At 38.1% G+C, this 24403-nt stretch overlaps 1 protein-coding gene and 1 pseudogene across 1 annotated transcript in view; one reads left to right on the top strand and one right to left on the bottom strand.

Moving 5' to 3' along the window:
- Window positions 1-3651: 3651 nt before the first annotated feature.
- The window catches only part of LOC114054064 (28S ribosomal protein S28, mitochondrial-like), a 171482-nt gene continuing 150730 nt past the window's right edge, over window positions 3652-24403 (top strand). Inside the window, exon 1 of the mRNA XM_027877141.1 lies at window positions 3652-3940. Coding sequence (XP_027732942.1) covers window positions 3731-3940 — 210 coding nt within the window. The 5' untranslated portion in view covers window positions 3652-3730. The remainder of the gene's footprint in view (window positions 3941-24403) is intronic.
- Window positions 3967-24403, bottom strand: part of LOC114053791 — a 32508-nt pseudogene continuing 12071 nt past the window's right edge.

Raw genomic sequence — 24403 nt, 5'->3', positions numbered from 1 at the left:
TTCCCGTACCCTCTTTTAACCTCCCTATTGGGTCAGATAAATTTCTATATTCAACTGAGTGTGAGTATGTGTGTGTATCTTCCCTCTTTGAACCAAATCTGATGAGAATAAAGTTCAAACATAGCTCACGACCCTTTTCCTCATTTCCCTCTCCACAATAAAAGTTCTTCCTTGTGTGACCCTTTATGTAAGAAAATTTGCCATTTACCTCTCCCTTCCCTCTTCACCCAGTGCATCCCTCTTTCTCACCCCTTCATTTTTTGTTTTTTGAGATCATCCCAATATAATCAGCTCCCACCCTTGCCCTCTGTCCATGCAGATTCTTTCTAACTGCCCTAATAATGATAAAGTTCTTAAAAATTATATGTATCATCTTCCCATATAAGAATGTAAACAGTTTAACTCCATTGAGTCCCTTATGATTACTCTTTCATGTTTATCTTTTTATGCCTCCCTTGAATCTTATACTCAAGTGTCAAATTTTCTATTCAGCTCTGGTCTTTCCATCAGAAATGCTTGGAAGTCCTGTTTCATTAAATAGCCATCCCCCCCACCCCCCAAAGGATTATACTCAAGTTTTGGTGGGTAGATTATTCTTGGTTGTAATCCTACCTCCTTTGCCCTCTGGAATACCATATTTCAAGCCCTCTGCTCCTTTAATGTTGAATCTACTAAATCTTGTATGATCCTATGGCTCCACAATATTTGAATTTTTTCTTTCTGGCTACTTGCAACATTTTCTCATTGACCTGGGACCTCTGGAATTTGGTTATAATGTTCCTGGTTGTTTTCATTTGGGCATCTCTTTCAGGAGGTGATTAGTGGATTCTTTCAATTTCTACTTTACCTTCTGGTTCTAAGCTACTGGGGCAGTTTTCCTTTATAATATCTTGAAGTATGTCTAAGCTCTTTTTTTTTGATCATGGCTTTCAGGTAGTCCGATAATTCTTAAATTATCTCTTGTTGATTTATTTTCCAGGTCACTTTTTTTCAATATTTCACATTTTCTTCAATTTTTTCAGTCTTCTTTGTTTTATTGTTTCTTTGTGTCTCATGAAGTCATTAGCATCTATTTGCCCTACCCAGACTCACACAGCTAGTATGTGTTATGATGTTTGTGTCTGAGGCTAGATTTGAACTCAGGTTCATCTGGCTCCAGGGCTGGTGCTCTATCTACTGCTTCACTTAGCTGCCCCAAGGAGTTATTTTCTTAAAGAATTCTCTTCTATGAATTTTTGTACCTTTTTCATTTGGCCTATTCTGTTTTTGTGGTTTTTTTTTTTTTTGCCTATTCTGTTTTTAAAAGAATTTTTTTCTTCGGGGAAGGGAAAGACGAAGGAAGGAGCTGCTTTGCCCAACTAGAACTGGTCAGTTGGGTTCCCAGTGCGCAGCTCAGACTATGCACAGGCTGTTGTTTGTCCTTCATTCTCAAAGACATCAGGAAGGTGATGCCATGACTTGCAAGTGAATTGGATTTTAAGTGAGGGAGGGCTGTGCAATCACTTTCTCTTCTGAAAACCTTGAGTCATCTGGGTCCAGTGGCAAGATATAGATCAGCAGGACTGGAGATGGCCCCCAGCTTCCTTCAAGACTCAGCTCAAATACCACCCTCTGCTGGAGACCTTTCATTTCCTCTCCTGTCCTTTCCTCAGGAACCTTCCATTTATCTTGTGCATAGTTATTTGCTTGTTTTTTCCCTCATTAGAATGTTAGCTCCTAGAAATTTGAGGCAGTGTTTTTGCCTTTCTTTGTATTATTAGGGTTTAGCACAATGCTGGTACATATTAAATTTGGTAAAAGCTTGACTGACCTCAAAGTTGTGAGGACTAAATATATACACACAGAGAACAATGTATTTTATCAAGCCTGTTTTAAAGATATTTTCAAAAAATGGGCCACATGCTTGTCTTAACAAAAGACAAGCTGAAGTTAATTTTAGAGGTGGGTAGAAAGGGGAGGGGGAAAATAAAGTATAATGTCAGGGTAAAGGCCTTTATTGGAACAAGCTGAGTGGGGTTGCAGATTTCTAAACAGGGGGCTGCTAAAGCAAGAAAAAAATTTATTTGGGGGAAACCAGTCTTGCTTTTTTGTAAAAATTAGGGATAGTAGTGATGGTAAGAGGCCAAAGTGGCCAGATGAATCAAAAAGTTAAAAGTCTACTTGAATTTTTCCTGGTCTGGAAGGTCTTTTGTGAGCAGGAAAAAAGAGGGCAGACATTCTGTCAGATCCTGATGGGAACTGGGCTCCACCAAGCAGAAGTACCAGTGGAGCAAATAAGGTAGTGCCTTAGAGATAATTTTGAGGAGTGTCATAGAAGGACCCACATCATTAGTCACTAGAAGAGACTCATTCTCTTAGCACCAGAGTCTGCTAGAAGTAGCAGAGAAGGAAAATGGAAGTGGAGGAAGGAAGGAGTAGCACTGGTAGCAAATGCTACAAACAGGAGTCCCCAGGGACTGAGAAAGCTGATTGAGTCCTGAGAGTTGCTGACACATTAGAGTAGGCCTGAACACTTCCAGAGCATCCTATACACATTCATATATGTGATGGCCCTTTAAAGTTTATAAAGCCCTTTCCTCATAAAAAAAAAAAACCATGAAGTAGACAGTGCAAGTATGACCCATTTTACAGATGAGGAAATTTAATTATTTATTTTTAGTTTTCAACATTCACTTCCACAAGATTTTGAGTTCCAAATTTTCTCCCCATCTCCCCACCCCAAGATGGCATGCATTTAATATCGCTTCCCCTGATCTGCCCTCCCTTCTATCACCCCCCCATCCCCTTCCCCTTCTATCTAACTGTAAGGCAGGACAGATTTCTATACCCCACTGCATGTATATCTTATTCCCCAGTAAAATGTGAAAACAATTTTTAACAATTGATTTCAAAACTTTGGATTCCGGGGCGGCTGGGTGGCGCAGTGGACAGAGCACCAGCCCTTAAGTAAGGAGGACCTGAGTTCAAATCTGCCCTCTGACCAAACACTTGGCACTTACTAGCTGTGTGACCCTGGGCAAGTCACTTAACCCCAACTGCCTAAAAAACAAAAAAACTTTGGATTCCAAATTCTCTCCCTTCCTCCCTCCCCATCCACCCTCATTGAGATGGCAAGCAACTCGACACAGGTTATACATGTGTCGTCATGCAAAACACTTCCATAATAGCCAATTTGTGAAAAACTATTTCCCTTCATCCTATCCCCCCCCACCCCTTTTATTCTATTCGATGAGGAAACTTACTAAGAAACTAATGTGCTCGTGGCCCCAAAGCCGGTTCGGTGGCAGTGAAAAGTGGAGCCCAAGATGTTACCTACTGAGAGAAATAGCCCAGGCTTTCCAGTAGAAGTTGTGCAATTGTTTCTCAGCCATTCTAGGGGTTGCTATCAGTGACAAGAAGGGGACTGCGTCTGTAGAGGAAACTGAGGAGGGATTTCTCCTGGCTCTGAGCTCTTTTTGCTTCCCAAAGAATTTTCCACCCGCTCGAGGACACCGGAAGGATACAGGTTCCGTACGGAAGTCCCGCCCTCCCAAATCAGCCGCTCAGGGAGTCTGGCCACTAAGAGCGTGAAGAGAGCGGACGTGACGTTTACACTTCTCCCACTTCCGTGGCCTCTCTAGCTTTCACACTCCAGCCCACCTCGGTGGTGCGGGGTGGGCGGCTCCTCTGTCAAGAACCTTTACTAGGGGCCCGGAAGTACGTCATAGTTCAGAGGTCACCAGGAACTGTCATGGCAGCGCTGTGCTGGAGCCGGGGGGTGGCCGCCCAAGGCCGTTTCTCGCGACTTCATCTCTCAGTCCATCGATGTCACAATGTCGGTGCCAGCACGGAGAATGAGAGCGGGAGTCCTTCCCCAAAGGAGCCGGAAAAACGGTTGGGAGGCTTCGCTAGCGCTTTGGAACGCCATACGAAGTTGCAGCAGGAGGCGGAGCCCCAGCAGGTGAGCGGCAGCCGTCTGGCCAATCCCTAGAGCGGCGCCTCGGTGACGCATGCGAGTTTTGCGCGGGGCGGAGCCTCGGCTAGGGGGCGGAGAGGAGAGATCCTGGAGGCGGAGTTAAAGTTTCCTGGATCCCACGTGCTCGTGTTGGTAGGCAGCGTCTGTGCCGGTATGGAGACGTAGCCCAAGTGTTCGGTTTCGGAAGGAAGGGGGAGCTCCAATGCCAGCAAACAGATGAAAACTTCTGTACCAAGGCAGTTCGTCTTTTCTTGGCGGCTAGGTGACACACACAGTGACTAGAGTGCTAGACTTGGAGTTGCAGTCAGGAAGACCTGAGTTAGAATTCTGCCTGCCGTCTTATCCGTGGCAAGTCACTTAATCGCTCTCCCAGCCTCGGTTTTCTCAACTGTTAAAGGGGAAAATAATAGCATCTCCTTCATGAGGCTGTTGTGGGCATCAGATGTGAAAACATACATGCGGAGCTTTGCAAACCTTAAAGCGCTTTATAACTGCAAGCTCATATTATCATACTCTTCTCTTCCTCCACAAATCCCAGACTAAAATATGGTATGAAAGCCGCATTCAGGCTCCTGGAAAGATACTCTTCACATCCCGAAAATGGTTTTAAAAACCTCATTGCAGAATCAAAGAAAATAGGGATTCCTGCAGTTTTAATCACAGTGAGACATGGTGGCTAGAATGCTGGCCATGACGTCAGGAAAACTACGTATAATCCTACCAGATAAAGGATTCTTGGGCAAGTCATTTAATCCTCTTTAGCCTCAGTTTCCATCATCAGTAAAATGTTAATAATAATCCCAGAAGTTCTTGTGAGGATCAAATGAGATGAGTAAAGTGCTGGACAAACTAATTTATTTTTATAAAAGTTGAGAGGCCTAGTCCTTGAGAGATTAATCTTTGAGGACCCAGGATTTTTCCTAATTCTAAATTTATGACTTGTTGAGTTTTCACTTTTCTAGTACCTTGTGATTGACAGGAGAGAGGGTGATTGTTTTTAGATGACATTGGATTTGCTAGGTCCATAGCTGCTTTCTGTGGACAATACTTTGGAAAACAATGTTTTATTAAATGTAGAGCAGGTCAAATGTGACTATATATGCTTTCCACTTGGCACCATTGAGGGGAGGAGGGGAAGGAAAGATGATTATGTTCCTGGATTAATTGGGAGAACACTGAATCAGGAGTTTTGGTGACCATAGATTTTTTTTTGGTTGGTTGTTTTTGTTTTTTTTTTTTTTTTTTTTGGTTAGGCAGTGGGGTTAAGTGACTTGCCCAGGGTCTCACAGCCAGTAAGTATTATATGTGTCAGAGGCTGGATTTGAATTCAGGTCCTTCTGAATCCAGGACCGGTGCTCTATCCACTGCACCACCTAGTTGCCCCATAGGTGACCATAGTTTTTGTATGACTTTGTCACTAACTGGCTTTGTGAACCTAGGAAAATCATTTTCCCTGTTCAGGACCTTAATTTCCAGTAAATTGAGGTTTTGGAGTAGATGATTCTCTATTTTCTTTCCAGCTTTACATTTGTATTTTAGAAATGGCCATGCTCTTGTATTCCAGGCCTCCTATCTGAGGTGGAAGAAAGGTGGACTGATGTCTAGTTGGCTTTTCTTTCTTTGCTCCCTGCTTCTTGTTTGGTTAGATTTCAGATAAGAATGAAGACTTAGGGCAGCTAAGTGGCATAGTGGATAGAGCGCCGGCCCTGGAATCAGGAGGACCAGAGTTCAAATCTGGCCTCAGACACATAACACTTACTGTGTGACCCTGGGCAAGTCATTTAACCCCATTGCCTAGACAAAAAACAAACCAAAACCAAAACAAACAAAAAAAAAGAATTGTTAAGGGGCAGTGAGGTGGCGCAGTGGATAGAGCACCCGCTTTGAGGTCAGGAGGATCTGAATTCAAATCTGACCTCAGACCAAACACTTGACTAGCTGTGTGACCCTGGGTAAGTCATTTAACCCCAATTGCCTAAAAAATAAATAAATAAATAAAGAAGGAAAACTTTCTTTTGAAATTAGTTTATTAATAGGTGAATTACCATAAATTATAATTAGCATCCTTTAGAAATAACTCAGTAGTTTTTTTTTAGATGAAATAATTCAAATTTATACTTAATGGACTTTTAGAAATATCTTTTGTTAAAATTCTTCTCATATATCTCATTGTGGAGTGGCTATGACCCTATGTTTTCATTGGAATATCATAGGATCACAGATTGTGAGGTAGAGAGGATCACTGAGGTTATAGGGTGCAACTCCTCTTTTTAGGAGTTTTTTTTTTTTTTGCAGTAGAGGAAACTGAGGCTTAGTGGGGTTAAGTATCTGGCTTGTCCATGGTCGCACAAGTCGTAGGTGTCTGATGGAAGATTTGAACCATAGTGTTTCTGACTCTAAATTCAACACAATAGCCATTATTCTATTCTAGAAAACTGATATGTATAGGCTGACTCAGTGAGGGCCTATTGTCTGAGGACCAACCTAACTTAACCAGTAGAGTCTCAGATTCAAGAACGGTTGGTTACCAGTGATGAATTTTGGGGGGGTATACTTGCTTATTATTTTGGGAGCATCTTGGTGTTAGGCTTCCCTCTGCCATTTTCTGGAACATCCTCTTTACCATCTGTTATGTAGCCAGCTTCCATTAAAGTGTGCTTCAATTTTTCTGAGTTTTCCATTCGTTTTAGCAGCTTCTTGACTTATTCTTCATAATCTGTCTTGACTACAATCACATCCATGCTAGGTTAGTGTAAAAATGGGGCATGATTCTTTTCAGAAAGATTCCTGGCTTTGCAGGAAAGCTTTGCTTTTGCAAGCACCAGCACTTAGCAGAGGGTCTGGCTCATAGTAGCACTTAATAAATGTTTATTGATTGGTTAATGTAAGAGTTTAAGAAAGATAGTTGCCTTCTTCACTTGTACATTGGAAAGAACAAGTTGATTTCCAAGAGCCAGTGTACTCCCTAGGGTGAACACACAAGGCGGTGTGGTATAGTGAATACAGTGGCAGCCCAGAAGCCTGGAAACCTGGATTCAAGACCTATCTCTGACTCATACTGGCTCTGTGACCCAGGGCTAGCCATTTAATCTTTCTGTGCTCTAGGTAGCTCTCTAAGATTATAATGTAAGTTGCAAAGAAGGTACTGACCTACACAGATAGAGTGAGGTTCCCCTGCAGGGAGTGCCCCGAGTCAATGAAGTCACAGGTCCAGTACCTGTTGCTTTCAGGCTGACTCATGGATATTGTCTGTTGAAGTGTAGAAGTGTTAGATTCTGCAGCGGTGTTCACGCTGTTAGCAAAGCTCTGAAGTTTTGATGTTGGTAGATTGATTTCTCTCAATTTAAAAATTTGTAGCTTTTAATTTTCAGTTTCTGGTTTCATTCAGCCAAGGAAGTAGTTGAGTAGTTTTGCTACATGTCGAAACAGATAGAATTCTCTTAATTAAAATCATGGATTTTTTTTTAATCAAACCTCAGAATTCCTGGAAAAAGAAGATGTGTCTTTGGAATGATTTGTAGAAAGTTCTTTCTATAGAATGTCTTAAAATAATAATAGTGATGATGCTTACATCAGTGCTGCAAGACCTTTGCTTTCTTGATTGGCATACGCCACCCAACAGATTGCAGTCCCTCTATGTTTTCATCAGCTGCCGTGCCCACTAAAGTGTATTACTTAATGGGCAAACTTGTGTTGAGGAGTCTAGCTTCACAGAGAGATAGATCTCTGACAGCAGACACACTGTTAGCCACAGGCTATACACTGAAAGCCTTTTCAGCTTGTGGAGATCTGCTACAGCTTCTGCTTTTCTAGCAATTAGAGAGAGCCCAAGTAAGAACTTTGTAGGGAAACTAATTATTTTTGACATTTCTAAATGACATCTCTGAACCCTTCCAGCTCTAAATCTGTGGTTTATAAGGCACTGTGAAGTTTATGCACATGTTTATAGTGCACATGCCTTAATTATTGTATTTGATTGCTTAGCCAATAATTGAGCTTTGAAAAAGCAGGATGAAGAGGAAAAGTACTGTAGGACTGGAGACAAAGATGGCTTTAGTTTCTTATTTTTTTATTTTTAAACATGTAAGTTTTAAAAAAAAATCATGACTTTTGTTTTTATACCACAATCATTCCATTTTTTTCCCCTACCAAAAAAAACCCAAACTCAAACCATTGAACTTTCCCTTCTCTTTTCCTCTTGTCTACACAGTTTATTGTTAAAGGGGAGCTGTGGGGGACAAGGGAGTCACAAGGAGGTAACCTCTCCTCCACTACAATGTGGTCAGAGCCCCCAAAACACGGCAATCCCACCCACCTCTCATGCCAACTCTTGAGCAACCCTGATCTGGCCCCTATTAGAATTAATATAACCAAGCAGCCTTAGGTCTCTCCCTGCGCCTGCTTGTGGCTCCAGCCTTGTTCCCAGTGCTTTACTGATGCTCCTCACCTCCCGCTTCTTCTCTATCCTCTGGACATCCCCATTGCAATCTTAGGGCCTTTGCTGACCCTGAACACCCAAAAAGCTGTGACTCATGTACCCATTCCTATTAGGGGGTCCACCAGATACCCTTATTATAGTACATCCTCAGATAGAAAAGAAGAATCTGAGCTGAGATGCAGTAACCCGTCTTCCATTCCTGGATTAAGGAATAGCACGCATTCTCCAAGGCTTCCTCCAAAATAGAGGCAATCCAGGAGTGAGAAGTCAGGGGTCTAGGTACCTAAGAGACATTAGGATCTTTTTTTCAGGGTCTGAGGAGACAGGTCATAGTTTAGAAGTCAAGGTTAGGGTGGCACCAAAAAGTCAAAGTCATCTCCCTGCAGAATCTTACTTCTCTCTTTTGTTCTGTCTTTAGCTTATCACCCTTACATACCCCTCTGGGTAAGAACAGGGGCTTTAGGTAATAGGGAAGTAAGGACCAGGCCCTAGATTCACAAGGTTAGGGGCACAATGATATCTTGATACTGTTGCACCAGCTCTGAGTGACCAGACAACTCTTCCTGCCTAAAGAGGTGTCCGTGGATTATCTCAGACATAGAGGAAGTGAGGCCAGTTCACTTGTGGGCAGCTCAGTCCATCCAGCTCTTAGCATAGGGATCGGTGTTGATCAAAACAAAGCCTTCCACTCTGTCTGGGTGTGAAAGCATATCAAGACAGGATAAAAGGTCTAACTCCAATCACAACTCCAGTTATGGTGGAAAAGTATAAGCATTGCAGGATACAAAGGATCATATCTGCAAACTGGTCCACAGATGGATGCTGGTTCCCTCAAGGGAATACAGGTGCCTCTTCCTCCAAGGGTCAAGGGCATCCACGTGAACTCAAACAAAGTTCTTAATAATTTCCTGTTTGTCTCTGAACTGAAACAATGCCTGGAAGTGAGTCTTATACTCGAATCCTACCTTATAGTAGGTGAAGATTACTGGATATGTGGGTTGGGGAATGCCAGAGATAGTGAAAGTGACCAAGCCATAGTGGGTCTGCACAGAATGCATCTTGGCAGCTTCAGGAGTCTGTCCCAGTAACTGTGGCTGCTGCTTCTTAGTGATCTGCACCTCCTATAACTAACTCTGCTGTGGTGGCTGGATTCTTATTGGTTGGATACAGTGGGGTTTAGGGTGAGTGTTCTCAATCCTCTCAGTCCTCGTTTCTCTCTCTCTTGCTTCCATCCTTGCAGCCTCAAGTTTATGACAGCTCTGCTGTTACTTCCCTCAAAGAATAATAGTTAAGTAAAACAGTAAAAACAGAAGGACCATATCTGTCAGTATATGAAACATTTAGCATCCTAGTACTTTCCCTCCTTAGAGAAGGAAAGTATGTTTCATTGTTTGTAACCAGCATTAATCATTACATTTAATCTAAGTTCAGCTACCTTTTTAGTGTCTTTATAGTTGGTATGTGTTATGTTCCTAGTTCTTTTTCACTCTCTATCTGTTCTTGTAAAACTTACCATGTTTCTTAAATTCCTTATATTTCATGCGTAGTGAACTCTTAATAAATGCCGTTTTATTCATACATTTATTGTGACACAACAGTGCTCACTTATATTCACCCACTACAATTTGTTCATTCATTCCCATTTTGATGGACACCTACTTTTATTTCATTGTTGTTTCCAAAAAGTTGCTGCTATGAATATTTTCATATATATGTATATGAGTCTGTGACCTCCTTGGGAGACATGTCCAGTGGTAGGATATTGTGGTAAATGGTATGAATAGTTCAATAACTCTTTTCTTCACAATTAAAAACTTTTCCAGAAGGTCGGGATCAATTCACAGTGCAACCAGTGGTACATTATTATGTACCATGGCCCTTCCAACACTGGTTTTTCCCATTTTTTATCATCTTTGTCATTTTGTTGTGTGTGAGGGAGAACTACAGATCTGTTTTATTTGCATTTTTTATGTTGTTGATTTGAAACATCTTTTTTCCTAAGTAGTTGCTGATGGGAAGGAAGCCTTTCCTGATCCTCTTAGTTGTTAGTGGTATCTCTCACCTCTTCTTCCCAGTTATTATATATATAAATACAAACATGCATATATTTGTGTAAATATGCATATATACATATGTTTGTATACATATCCATACACATATATATGTATAATTCCAGGAGAAATGCCAGGAGCAGAATAGAAGTCTCTACGCAATGTTTGTCAATCTAATGAAGGCCTTTGATACTGTTGGTCATGAAGGCTTGTGGGAAATTATGGGAAAATTTGGTTGTCTGTAGAAGTTCATCAGTATTGTATGTCAGTTTCATGATGGCATGCTTGCCTGGGTTCTGGATAATGTACAGTGCTCTCCCTTTTTCCCAGTTACCAGTGGAGTGAAGCAAAGCTGTGTGCTTGCTCCCATGGTTTTTTAGTGTGGTGTTTTCTGCAGTGTTGTTAGACACCTTCAGTAAGGACGAAAACAGCATCAAGGCCAGCTGCCGCACTGATGGTATATTATTTAACTTGGAGGCTACAAGACAACACTAAAGTGGAAAGAGAGTTGGTACATGATTTTTGGTTCGTGGATGATTGTGCACTCAATGTAGGTTGAGATTCCACAAAGTGTGGATCAGTTGATTCTCTGCTGCTTGTGTTAATTTTAGCCTGACAGTTAACACCAAGAAAACAGAGGTTCTCCACCAGCCTGCATCACACCATCCTTATATGGAACCATTGGTTATGACAAATGAAGAAATTTTGAATGCTGTGGATAATTACTTACCTTGGCAGTATACTTTCCAGGGATATCCACTTAGATGATAAGATTGACGTATGCATTGCCAGAGCTAGCCCAGTGTTTGGGAGGTTTGTAGGGAAAATGTGGGAGAAGAGAGATACTAGACTGCCTACCAAACTGAAGGCCTACAGAGCCATTGTACTGTAGGCTTTGTACAGTACAGTGTGCACATTGTCTCATTGTCATATGCCTATGAAACCTGGACAGTGTACCAGTACCATTCCAGGAAACTGAATTGCTTCCGTTTGAATTGTCTTAGGAAGATTTTGAAGATCGCCTGGCAGGATAAGATAATGGGCACTAAGGAACTTTCTCGAGCTGAACTGCCAAGCATTCAAACTGTACTACAGAGAGCGCAACTCTGATGGGCTGGCCATGTTGTTCAAATGCTAAAAGTACATTTGCCTAAAAGACTGTTTTATAGAGAACTCACATAAGGCAGGCACTTACGTGGTAGTCAGAAGAAGCGATACAAGGACACTCTTAAGGTCTTACTGAAGAACTCTGGAATCAATTGTGACACATGAGAGACACTGGCACAGGACCACCCAGCATGGCCTGCCTGCCTCAAAGAAGGCACTGTGCTCTATGAGTGAAGCAGAATTCCAGTAGCTCAAAAGAAACATGAGATGTGCAAATTTAGAGAATCTACCCCAAATGTTCATGTGGGCTCTCTGTGCCTTGACCTGTGATAGAGCCTTCTGAGCTTGTGTTGGTCTGATCAGCCACACTATACCTTGACCCCAACATAGTGATGTTATTTTGGTTCTCTTTGAGAACGGACAACAAGTATATAAAATAGAGAGATATAGAAACCTCCTCTCCCCCCCATAATGTTTTTATTTTGTCCCTTGCAAAATTACCATCTTCTATTTGAGGCTCTTTCTGATCCCCTGACTGTCAATGCCTTTCTTCTGAAATTAACCTGAATTTACTTTGTCAATATTTTGTCTTTACCAATGTGTCCATGTTTCCCTGATAGAAAGTAAGCTGTTTGTGGTCTTAGACTCTGATTATTATCGTTGTATCTGCAGTGCCTCAAATAAAGTAAGTTTTTAAATTCTTTTTTAATTGATTGTCAGTCACCTTGCTTAGTAGATGATTATTGCATTGGATTGCAGTTTTTCTTTTGAAAGCTGCTTTTTCATCTTTGACTTCATATCTACTAGGGAATGACTCTTAGTCATGTATTTGTGTTAGTTCCTTATATATCTGAGATATTAGACTTTAATATGAAACATTTTGTACAAAGTTTTTTCCCCATTAAATTTTCTCTTTTTAGTGTAGTTGTATTGATTTTATTTGTATAAGCTTTCAAATTTTATAAACTTGAAGTTTTGTATCTTGTCTTTTGTGAACACTTCTATCTCTTGTTTGGTTATAAAATCTCTCCCTAACCATAATTCTGAATAGTACCTCTTTTTTTCCTAGATGTGTGACCCTGGGCAAGTCACAACCCCTGTCTTCCTCAGTTATATCAACTGTAAAATGGGGATAATAGCACCTACTTCACAGGATAATTGTGAGGATCAGGGAGACCAGTATCTGTAAAACACCTTGCACAGTACTTAGTACATAATAAATGCTTGTTTTCTTCCCCTTTTTCCCTTTATCCAATAATATTTTAAGATGATGTGATCTTTTATATTTATGTCACATACCCATTTGGACTAAAGACCATTTTGTATTTTTGTTTGATGATTTGCCATGACTAAAGAATTAATTACCTGGTGGCCAACATGTTAGTGATGAACCTCTTCATTCTTAGGCAGGTTACTCAGAAAGCAGTCATATTCTGTTGCCAGGACTATTCCTGGAGCTGTCTCCATCAAGGTCAGAGGGGAGGTGGTGGGTAAGGTGGTTGTGGTAGTTTGACTTGACTAGCACATGCTGCCTCTTGTCTCTCCCTCAAGGGAGCCTTGTTGCTTTAGCTTAATAGTAGTAGGCACTTAGTAAATTCTAGTTGACTGTCATATTTGCTTTTTATATCCCTATGTACATAGTAGGCACTTAAATTTATTGACTGCATTGGGTATAATAGGCAGTTAATCAACATTTGTTGAATTTAATTTAGTAAGAAAAATTATAATAGTAATAATACATTTTTAAGTGTTTGGAAGTTTATGAAACACTTTCAGGCAATATCTCATTTGGAAGATGAAATGTCTTCCTACCAGTTTTTGTCTTTTACCCTGAGGACTAAGAATGTTGAAAGGAAGCAAATGCAGTTTTGAGCACCCTATACTTTTTACCAAATGAGTCAGGGTTATTTTGGGGGTCTGTAAGAAATAATTAAAGAATAGGATTATTCTGATTCCATCTATCTGGTTCTCTTTATTACTTCCTATGTTTGGTAGGAATTACCCTTAAATGAATGATTTTGTGATAAATTGTCATCCATAACTAGTTAGGAAAGAAAAGGCTACTTGTAGAACTTGTATACCCAGCAACCAGCAGTGGTTTCAGGAGGGTAGAGTTGGAAAAGCAAATTCCTCAGATTTGTGTCTTGAGATGGGTCTCCACCAGATACCTGGTAATACAGGTAGTATAGAGGCCTGGATAACAGATCAGCTAGTGGAATGGTTAGTAGGGGATTGCATTATCACAGACTAGGTGGCAACCCCAAAGGTGGTTCTCCATAAGTTATCATTTAGCATTTATTAAGCACCCAGGCATTGTGCTAAGTTCTGGGGATTCAAAGAAAGGCAGAAAACACTTCCTATTCTCATGGAACTCACAGTCTCATAGGAAAGACAACACATAAACAATCATGTACAAATGAAATATATACAAGATAATCTGGAGATAGTCTTGAAGGAAAGGCATTAAGATTGAAGAGGACTGGGAAAGGCTTTTTGCAGAATATGGGACCATAGCTGAGACCTGAAGGAGGCCAGTAGGCAGAGATGAGGTGGGTATCATATGCTGATGGCACATGGCAATGCTTGATTGCCTCATGGGGCTCACAGCACCACAAATAGGATGACAGAGGCAACAAGGAATCACCAAGTTTCACTTTTAATTAAGAAAATATTCCATCTCTCAGTAACTTTTCTATGTTCTAGTTCCCAGAGCTTCCAGGGTAGTGATTGGCTTGGAAACCTTTTATCTGCATGGTCTCAAAAACTAGGGTGCTATAAAAAGCTACTTCTTTTGGGTCTAGATAAGCATTATCATAATCTTTAGAAATGTGGAGAACTCTTTCCAGCAGTTTAGGGGTATAAGTCATAATGGTAAAATTATAGTCCATTCTATGGATAAGGTGAGGAAATTGAACAATCAAAATATCCTAAGGAGTTTTCTTTATTTTCTTTTTTCCTTTGGTAAGGGAAGTGATTTTGAGGTAGGTCCCTTGTTGGAGTACAAAAGAAACTTTACTCTAAAGAGTGTACAACTTTTTCTTGTGATTCTATATATGAAGACTGACCTAATTGGGGCAGGGAAAAAGGGATCTTCGCAAGTATCCTAACAGTTGGAGAAATGTGGCAACTCTTACTAGTATAACTAATGTAAATGTGCATATTCACTATGTATAATGTAAGTGTGCATATTCACGAGTGTATGTTTCCTCTAGCAAGCATTATCAGTTCATTTACATTGATGGAAGAAAGCTAGCCATTGCAGTACAGAAATCTTAAATAGCAAATTTATCCTTACCTCACAGAAAGGAGTATAGAGATTCAAAAAGCAGACCTTGTGGAATACTTTGCTGTACTCATAACTTTTTTGGTTATTTATCATAAGTGGTAGAAATAGGCAGTGTTATGTTAATATATAAGGAGAAGGCTAAATTCTATGTTGGATGAAATGTACTGTGGCCGGTAACTTCATATCACCAGGAGGTGGAGACAGTTGAGTAAATAAATAGTATTCTTTAACAATTTCTTCTTTCTTCCAGTAGAGGGTACCATGTCTCTTTTCAGTATATTAAAAGTGGGTTTTCTGGGGAGTAATTATGATGCCATACCACAGAATATTTCAGTATTATAAAACCAAGAATAATATTTCATGGTTTTGATTTTCCTTTAAATATATGTTCATGTTTATATCTAGACTACTTATACTGTGTCTCGAATCCACAATTTTAAGAGGACTATTTATATAAGATTAGTATTCTTTGTTAACATATTGAAAATTGATCTTTTTCTTTATTGAACTTTTATTATAAATCATTACACCTTCCTTTTTAGATCAGATGTTTCAGTATTGGAGGAAAATCCTTTACATTTAAATGAATTAAATTCACATAACTACAGAGTTTACCACAATTTTGTTAAATCACTTTGTTTTTCTCAGAAAAACAAAGGCCTTAGGCCTTGCTATGCTATTCTTCAGTCTCCATAAGCAACTTTCAGATGTTATATTAATAAATGTTGCCACTAACATGACATTAAAAATGAATGTCATGGAACATTCGTTTTTAATCCATAGTATTAATGAATTGAATTCAACATTAATTATTGAATTAACTATAGAGTTATAACATGAATGAACCCTAATGCTGTTTTAAAATATGTTTAGTTGCACACTAAATAGTAAGATTCCTAGTATAGGACTAAAGGAAATAACCAGTTAACTTCAAAATAATAGAATGGATTGTGGTAGATAAAATTCTCAGAGGAAAGTATTTATTATAATTTCTAATATCCCTATGAAATAATACCTTAACACATATCATGGAGGAAAAGACCATGTTTTGTAAAATATTTTTGTTCTGTGGGTGGTCACAAATTCTGACTTTATATCCTGTCCTATCACTTCCCAAATTAGCATTTAGCTTCCAGTATTAGTGGTACAGGTCTTTTCATTTTATATTGGCATCTTCCTCCCTCTGTAATAACTTTAATTCTTCTTTTTAAAGGAACATGAGATTTTCCTTATTCATATTTGTATTATTAAGGTACATAAAACATACAGCAGGCTTATCTGTTTGCATTGAACATGGGAAAAGAAAAAAGAGTAATCAAATTTTGAGGTCACCTATCTTGGAATAAAATGAAAACTTTTTGGTTTGATATGGATTTTGCAATCCCCTTCCATATCCCTTTTAAAAAATTTAAAAGAGTTTTCTATTGTGATTGATTTCTAATAAATTTAAATCATGTGGAACTTAACTATACTTTTAACAACTCTCAAATACTCATATTCCAATGGCTCTTTGATATCACTGATGCTGGGTATTCATTCCCTCTAGTGACAAAGATCTCATTGCATTCGCTCTAATGCATGTCCTCCTGGACATGCCTCATTCTGGCAGCCTTTCTTGATTTTCCTTGCCAGACATCAGAAAGACACCATTAGAGCATGAGGGATGTCCATAAGTTAATGCTTTCTTCTCACCATATGAACAGCTCATCTTTTATTTCATTCATAGTAAGCTGTTTTAAAAAAATGGATAAAGAACCAGTGGTGAATATCATTGAAAGAAAAGGTTGTGAATTATATCAAATTCCAGAGAAATAAATAAAAATATATTTGAAGACTAAGTAAAATAGGACTTAAAATATGAGGAATTGGAATGCAATAATCAAAAGGCCAGGGGGAGGGGCTATATTAACATTTATAAACATTTTCATTTTTTGTTGTTTCAGTTCTTTCTGATTCTTTGTGACCCCATTTAAGGTTTTATTTGCAAAGATACTGTCTTTTACTTCTCCAACTCATTTTACAGATGAGGAAACTGAGGTAAACAGGGTTAAGTGATGTGCTCAGGGTCACACAGCTATTAAGTATCTGAGGTCAGATTTGAACTCAAGAAAATGAGTCTTCCTTACTCCAGGTCTAGCACTCTATTTGCTGTGCCACCTACCTGCCATTAGCATTTTTAAATTTTCTACTATATGCCAGGCTCTATGCTAAGCACTTTACAGATATCTCATTTGAAAAAAAAAAAGCAATTATTTACACTTTTTTGATATCATAATTCAGTGTAGGACTTATATTTCTATTTAATAACTATATGAACTTTGCTGTTTGTTATTTTGAAGCCTATTTTCATAATTTTGCTTATACTAATTGTGAGAAATAACTCATTTGGACTCAGGAGGAATTAAATTAAAAGCCCAATTTATTACGCAGTTGCAACTGCGATTGTCCTATGGACTAGGACACATTGTACCAAAGCAGGAGTTCACTATTTATCTCTAATCTCAGCCACAAAGTCCCTCCTCTGTTTTTTCTTTGGCTGAGTACTCCAGAGTGTACCACTTTCTGGTACGTCTATTACACATCTACTCCTTGACATGTCATCCCTCCATCATACATCCCATGTTCAGAAAATGGTGTCTTAGCCCCTTCAGGAGGTGGAGAGGCTAATACTCATAAGTCTATTAAGCATGTGCATTCTAAGCAAAGTTTAATCTTTGTCCTATTTACTAACTTCTATCAGCAAAACAAGATAAGACCAGCTTTATCCTATTTTGCCTAGTTACTTTTAGCAGTTTTTTCAATTTTATGGAATTTTTAGTTCTGATTAACTAACTTCTATCAGCAAAACATGAGACCTACTGTATCCCATTTTACTTAGTTACTTCTCTAGCTGTTTGCTCCAAATTTATGGGAACAAACATTTTCATTATATCTCTCACTAGTGGGTCTTTATGAGTTATTGATTTAATTTTTATTTTACTAAAGAGAACATGCCATTGATTTCACAGCACTTATATTCCTTTTTTGTGCTTATAATCAAATTTGTATTATAGTTATTTGTGTGCACATATCATTTCTATTGAGTTGTAAGCTTCAAGGCAGGCGCTGTGTTATTTATATTTGCATCTCTTACAGTGCCTAACACAAAGGAAGTCTTGCACACAATAGGTGCGTAATACATGTTTGAATGGATGAATATGTTTTTGTATCCCCACATGAATGAGTTCTCTTCAATAGTGCTGTTATATATTGATTCCCATAGAATGACTCATATCTTGTCAGAATATTGTGTCAACCTGCATATTAAATTCAGTTCAACAAGCATTTATGTGATCTTGTACTAGTCATTCTTCAGTGAGAGCTCTATACTCTACTGGTATTTCACTCACCCAGTGTGGCCAATCTGTGTCAAGTCTAATTGTTTTTACCTTCACAACATCTCTCATATGTGTGTGTATACATATATATATATATATATATATATATTTTTTTTTTTTTTCTTTACTGTCACAGCCTCCACCCTATTCCAGGCCCTCATCACTTCACATTTGTACTGTTGCAATAGCCTGCTAATTAATTGATTTTCTTGCCTTGGGTCTCTCCACTACAGGCTATCATCCACTCAGCTATGAAAGTAATTTTCTGAAATACGTTATACCTCTCCCCTTCCACCTACCAATAAACTCCAATGGTTCCCAGTCACCTCCAGGATCAACTATAGTGTTCTCTTGGACCCTGGCCCTTTCCTACATTTCCAGTCTTCTCATATCTCACTTCTCTCCATACCACCTATAGTCCACCTGCACTGGTCTTTACTATAGTGTTCTATTACACTCATGAGTGTAATTACAGTCATTATCATGACTCAAAACTTTCTCTCCTCCTTATCGTAACTTCCCTGGCCTCCTTTCAAACTCTTTTCTGTATGAGGTCTTTCCTGTTCTCTCTGCCACTTTATCCTAGTACCTTCCCTTCCCACAATACCTTACATCTAATCTCTGTGTATCTTATACTTACATAGTTATTGATATGTTGTCTCCTCCATTTGAAAGTAAGCTCCTTGGGGGCAGGGAAAGTTTTTGCTTTTGTTTCTATCCTCAGAGCTTAGTATAGGGGTACATAGTAAGCACTTAATAAATGCTTGTGAACTGACTAGAAGAACAAGTAGAAATGGAAGACATGTTTTCTGTTATATGGCAGAAAGAACTTTGTGATACCAAGGGCAGAACTGAAAATTGGTATGTATAGAAATAACCTTGCATTTACAAAAAGAGAAAACATGCTTTTCTGTCTAGGCTGTTATAGGTAAAGGTAGGTAACTAAAGGTACAGTCACAGGGGTAGGATATATGACTTCTCTTTCTGTACTGTCAGTAAATTTCTACTTTCTCATTTTTAATATTTGCTTATTATGTGAAAACAAATCTGCATATATCATGCAGCAAATGATATGGTGGTATACTTAGAGAATCAATTTAAAAGGTAGTTGAAATAGTAACTTCAGCAAAGTAGCAGAATATAAAATAAACCCCAAAATAAAATAAATCATCAGCATTTCTATATATTACCAACAAAGTCCAGCAGGAAGCAATAGAAAGAAAAATTCTATTTAAAATAACTACATATGATATAAAATACTTGGGAGTCTACCTGCCAAGACAATCTCAGGAACTATATGAACACAATTACAAAGCACTTTTCACACAAATAGAGTTAGATCTAAACAATTGGAGAAATATTAATTGTGGGCAGACTGAGTCAGTGTAATGAAAATGACAATTCCACCTAAATTAATTTACTTTTTAAATGCCATACCAATCAAATTACCAAAAAATTATTTTATAGAGCTAGAAAAAATAATAACAGTCTGGAAGAACAAAAGTTCAAGAATATCAAGGGAATCAATGAAAAAAATGTAAAGGAAGGTAGCCTAGCCATAGCAGATCTCAAACTATATTATAAAGTGGTAATCATCAAAACAATCTGGCACTAGCTAAGAAATAGCTTGGTAGATCACTGGAATAGATTAGGTTCACAATACACAGTAGTAAATGACCGTAGTAATCTACTGTTTGACAAACCCAAAGACCCAAGCTTTTGGAACAAGAACTCACTATTTGACAAAAATTGCTGGGAAAATTGGAAAACAATTTGGCAGAAACTAGGTATTTATCAACAACTCACACCGTATAGCAAGATAAGGTCAAAATGGGTATATGATTTAGACATAAAGGTAGGTATCATAAGTAAATTAGGAGAACGTGAACTATTTTACTTGTCAGATCTGTGGATAAGGGAAAAATTTATAACCAAACGAGGTAGAAAGCATTGTAAGATATAAAATGGATAATTTTGATTATATTAAATGAAAAAGTTTTTGCACAAACAAAACCAGTGTGGCCAAGATTAGAAGGAAAGCAGAAAACTGGGAAAATTTTTTTGAACAATTTTCTCTAATAAAGGCCTCGTTTCTCAAATATATAGAGAACGTAGTCAAAGAATATGAATCACTTTCCAATTGATAAATGGTTAAAGAATATGAACAGTTTTCAGAAAGAAATCAAAGCTTTCTATAGTCATGTAAAAATGCTTTAAATTACTATTGATTATAAGAATGCAAATTATAACATCTCATAGGTGCTACCTCACAGCTATCAGATTAGCTAATATGACAGAAAAAGGAAATAATAAATGTTGGAGGGGATGTGGAAAAATTGGGATACCAGTGCACTGTTGGTGGAGTTGTGAACTGATCCAGCCATTCTGGAGAACAATTTGAAACTATGCCTAATAAAACTGTGCATACCCTTTGATCCAGCAAAACCATTCCTAGGTCTGTGTCCCAAAAGAGATTTTTTCTTTTTAAAAGGGAAAAAGACCCATATGTACAAAAACATTTATAGCAGCTCTTTTTGTGGTGACAAAGAGTTGGAAATTGAGAAAGATGCCCATCAGTTGGGAAATGGCTGAACAAGTTGTGGTATATGATTGTCATGGAATACTATCATGCTATAAGAAATGACAAGCAGGATGGTTTCACAAAAACCTGGTAAGACTTATATGAACTGATGCAAAATGAAGTGAGCAGAACCAGGAGAATATTGTACATAGTAACAACATTATTGTGCGATAATCAATGTGAATGACTTAGCTATTCTCAGCAATGCAGTGATCCAAGATAATTCCAAAGGACTCATGATGAAAAATGCTTTCCACTGCCAGAAAAAGAATTGATGTTATCTGAACGATGATCAAAGCATATTTTTTTTAAAACTTTAACTTTCTCATCTTTTTTTATTTTTTTGGTCTTTATTTTCTTTTACAACATGACTAATAGAAAAATATGCTTTGCATGATTGTACATGTATAATCTATATTAAATTGCTTCCTTTTTCAGGAGGGGGGAGAGAGGAAGAATGGAGAGAATTTGGACCTCAAAATTTAAAAAAAATATCAAATATTGTTTTTGTGTATAATTGGAAAAAATAAAAGTTAAAAAATTTGCTCGTTGCGAATGTAGATTAAAAAGCAAACCAGTAACTAGTGAAATAAAAATAATTCTGAAGAAAAATAAACACGTCCTTCAATGTTAAGTTTTATAATAATAGGAATTTATGTTCTGCTTCACCTGAGTCCCTTAGTATTTATGTAAGGAGATATGAGATGATGTCTCTCCAATAAGCAAAATGAATTGCCTTTTTGGTTATCTGCAATTTTGGTTCTTCAGAGATTTCAGTGTTATATGATTTTAGCCATTACCTACAGAGTATCAGTGCTAAAATGATGGATTTTGGTATTAGAGAATAGCTTGGGGTCTTCCATCATTTCCCAAATGCAATCCAATTCCTGTTCAGTTTGGTGCCAAGCAAATTTTCTATCCACAGCGCCATGTATTTACTGATAGACTAACTCAGTGAACTGACTCTTCATTTTTATATTGTTGTCTGGGGTATTGGCAGACTTCATTGATGTGGTCTTCCCTATTTGGATTGTTATGCCAGGCTCATTTGAGTTGCTGTGGATCTCCTTGGGGAAGCTCTGAAATATCATGGAGCTTGTAATCGGGACAGTTTAATACAGAGACAGCAAACAGCCTTTAGAGGCCCTACCATGTATAGTAAATTCCTCTGCCCTGTGGTCTCTGTGTGGGACATCTTCCACTAATCATAACTGCAAATATCTTTGGCAACATTGCTCCCTGTTTCTATGCCTGCTTGATATCGATGTCACTGATTATTCAACAAAATTAATCTCTCTGGCATCTGTTGGTTAATCATCTATGATCTTAACATATGTTGGAGACATCTTGTTGATAGAATATCTTTAAAACTACATTTTGCTGTAGAATCTTTTTTTTATAACCCCCAAACAGCAAACATAGTATAATATATTTTTGAAACTTCTCAGTCAGTTGTTTGACTGTGAAGATGTGTTTGCCATAGAAAGTTTTTTGTTTTTGCTAAGATGACAATTTCTTTTCTCTAGTTTTATAAAATATACCCTAGATGTTATCTGTTGATCATTCTCATAAAGCTTTTTTAAAGATGAGAAACTGTGCCGAAGAAATAGCTGCTAATGCCCTCTTGGTTGCCTTTTTTTTTTTTTAATGAAGCCAAATAGTACTTCATTTGGTTCCACTATAACCTGTTTTGAAAATGTGAGTTTGTTCCAATGCAATTGATATATTAGGGAAGGTTTTGAATATAGCATGAATTTTGAGCTTGCCTTCTGCATGATTTCTTTTGTAAGAAACAGTGAGAAAATTCAGAAACATGTACCACTTCATAATAATTGGAAAGCTACAACCCTTTCTAAATCCACTTCCACAAGCAGACGTACCTTTGTCGAGGTAAATAGCTGTATTTATTTTATATCTTCTGGTGTCGTAGGAAATGTGAGTGGAGAAGGGCTGGTCAGAACCACTGAACCACCTCCAACCTCATTCCCTTCTGTGTCCTCCATAGGCTGCTCCAAGTTACAACCTGTCCAACTTACTCACACAGCCTGGAGCAAAAGGCCTGGGCTGGGCCACTATTTATTGTAGTATTTATATATTTCTTAACCATATGACACATATAAAATTGTGCTAATGGTTTTTATTAGGTTCCTAATCTTTTTTTAAATGTGTCACTGATTTAAGTTTTTGAGCATTATTCCTCTAACCCCATTTCCCCCATAAGTTCTGTGGTTTTAATTGAGCAATTTTGCATGGCATAGTGCTTTTTGGGAACATGTATGTCATGCCTCTGTTTCCATTCTTTTGGGATCTTCTCTTCTTTGAATTATTTTGAAAATCAAAATTGTGTTGCTTTCAACACAAATTTCTTCTATTTTTATTTGGTCAAGTATAACATACTTTTCTAATTTAATGTTTTTAAGTGCCACTGCCATTTCTTCAAATAGTACGAGAGAGAATCCAAGAGCTGTGGTTCTCTTGTCAGTTGCTGAAGAGAGAATAGGCTGCCTTCAAAATACTAGCAGATCTCTTCCTCTCTTCCATTTCAAGTCTTTTTGTTGCCATCTTCATGTTTCACCTACAAATGCTCTTGGGATCATCTGGTCTGTCTGGTTCTCACATCAAGCTTTTAGTGGCTCATTTTGCTACAGTTGCCTTCTGATATTTTGTGAGGTGGAACTGCTCATATTCTGTCAGTTTCATCCCTGATATTTTACATAAAATCTTAGAGAGATCACTGTTATTACTCATTTTGCTATGTGTCTTTGTTTCACAAGGAGAGAGAGTGTTTGCTGTGTTGAATTGGTTTCTGGACTTTGGTTTCCTCATTGTGAGAGATGTTTTCTTCCATTTAAACTATTCTAAAAACAATGACAGGTCAGTATCTTTACTGTAGTATATTTCCTGATTTTTATAGTCAACAGTGGACCAGCTTGCAACTGTTGTAGACTCATGCCATGTCTTCTTATGTTTATGCTTTCATCTAAATTGGTAAGTATATATCTCCCTATTTTAACCTTTGTTTTAATGACTGCAAATTTAGCTGATTTTGAACTTAGCTCTGCACAGGCAGCCATTCATTTTCTGTCCATTAAGAGGCAGTAGAATAGAATAAAAAGACACTGCATTTGGAGTCAGAAGACCTGGGTTCAAATTTCAGCTCTGGTACCTATTCCCTTTGTGAATTTGTGTGTTATCCTGGTGTACCAGCTAAGGCCCTGGAAGTAACTTACATGGGAGACTTATTGGAGATGTTTATTGAAGGGTTCATAGGATCAAGGGGAAAATAAACTCTTAAATGAAAAGCCCAGTCAGCAGTGAACTTTATGCCTCAACTTCTTTCACTTTAGTGTGCTAGAAGCACCTCCATGTACACAAATGTAGAGTATTTTACTTTAGCTGATCTAGCCCAAAGCTCTGTGCAAAAGAGATGTTTTTATATACCATGAAGGGCTGATTGGAAAAGTATTAACAGTATTCTCCTGACTTCTTTTGGAAGTGTCTTAGACAAGATACCATAGGAGGCAAGGGAATAGGAGAAAAATGGGAGAATAGGAGAAATTTTAGTTTTTTACTTAATCTTCTTACATTTTATGCCTGTCTGTGATCTC

Source organism: Vombatus ursinus, unplaced genomic scaffold, assembly GCF_900497805.2.
Source record: "Vombatus ursinus unplaced genomic scaffold, bare-nosed wombat genome assembly UNPS02014812.1, whole genome shotgun sequence".
Taxonomy (NCBI): domain Eukaryota; kingdom Metazoa; phylum Chordata; class Mammalia; order Diprotodontia; family Vombatidae; genus Vombatus; species Vombatus ursinus.
The sequence above is the reverse complement of the archived record's forward strand: the minus strand, read 5'-3'. Positions and strand labels throughout refer to the sequence as shown.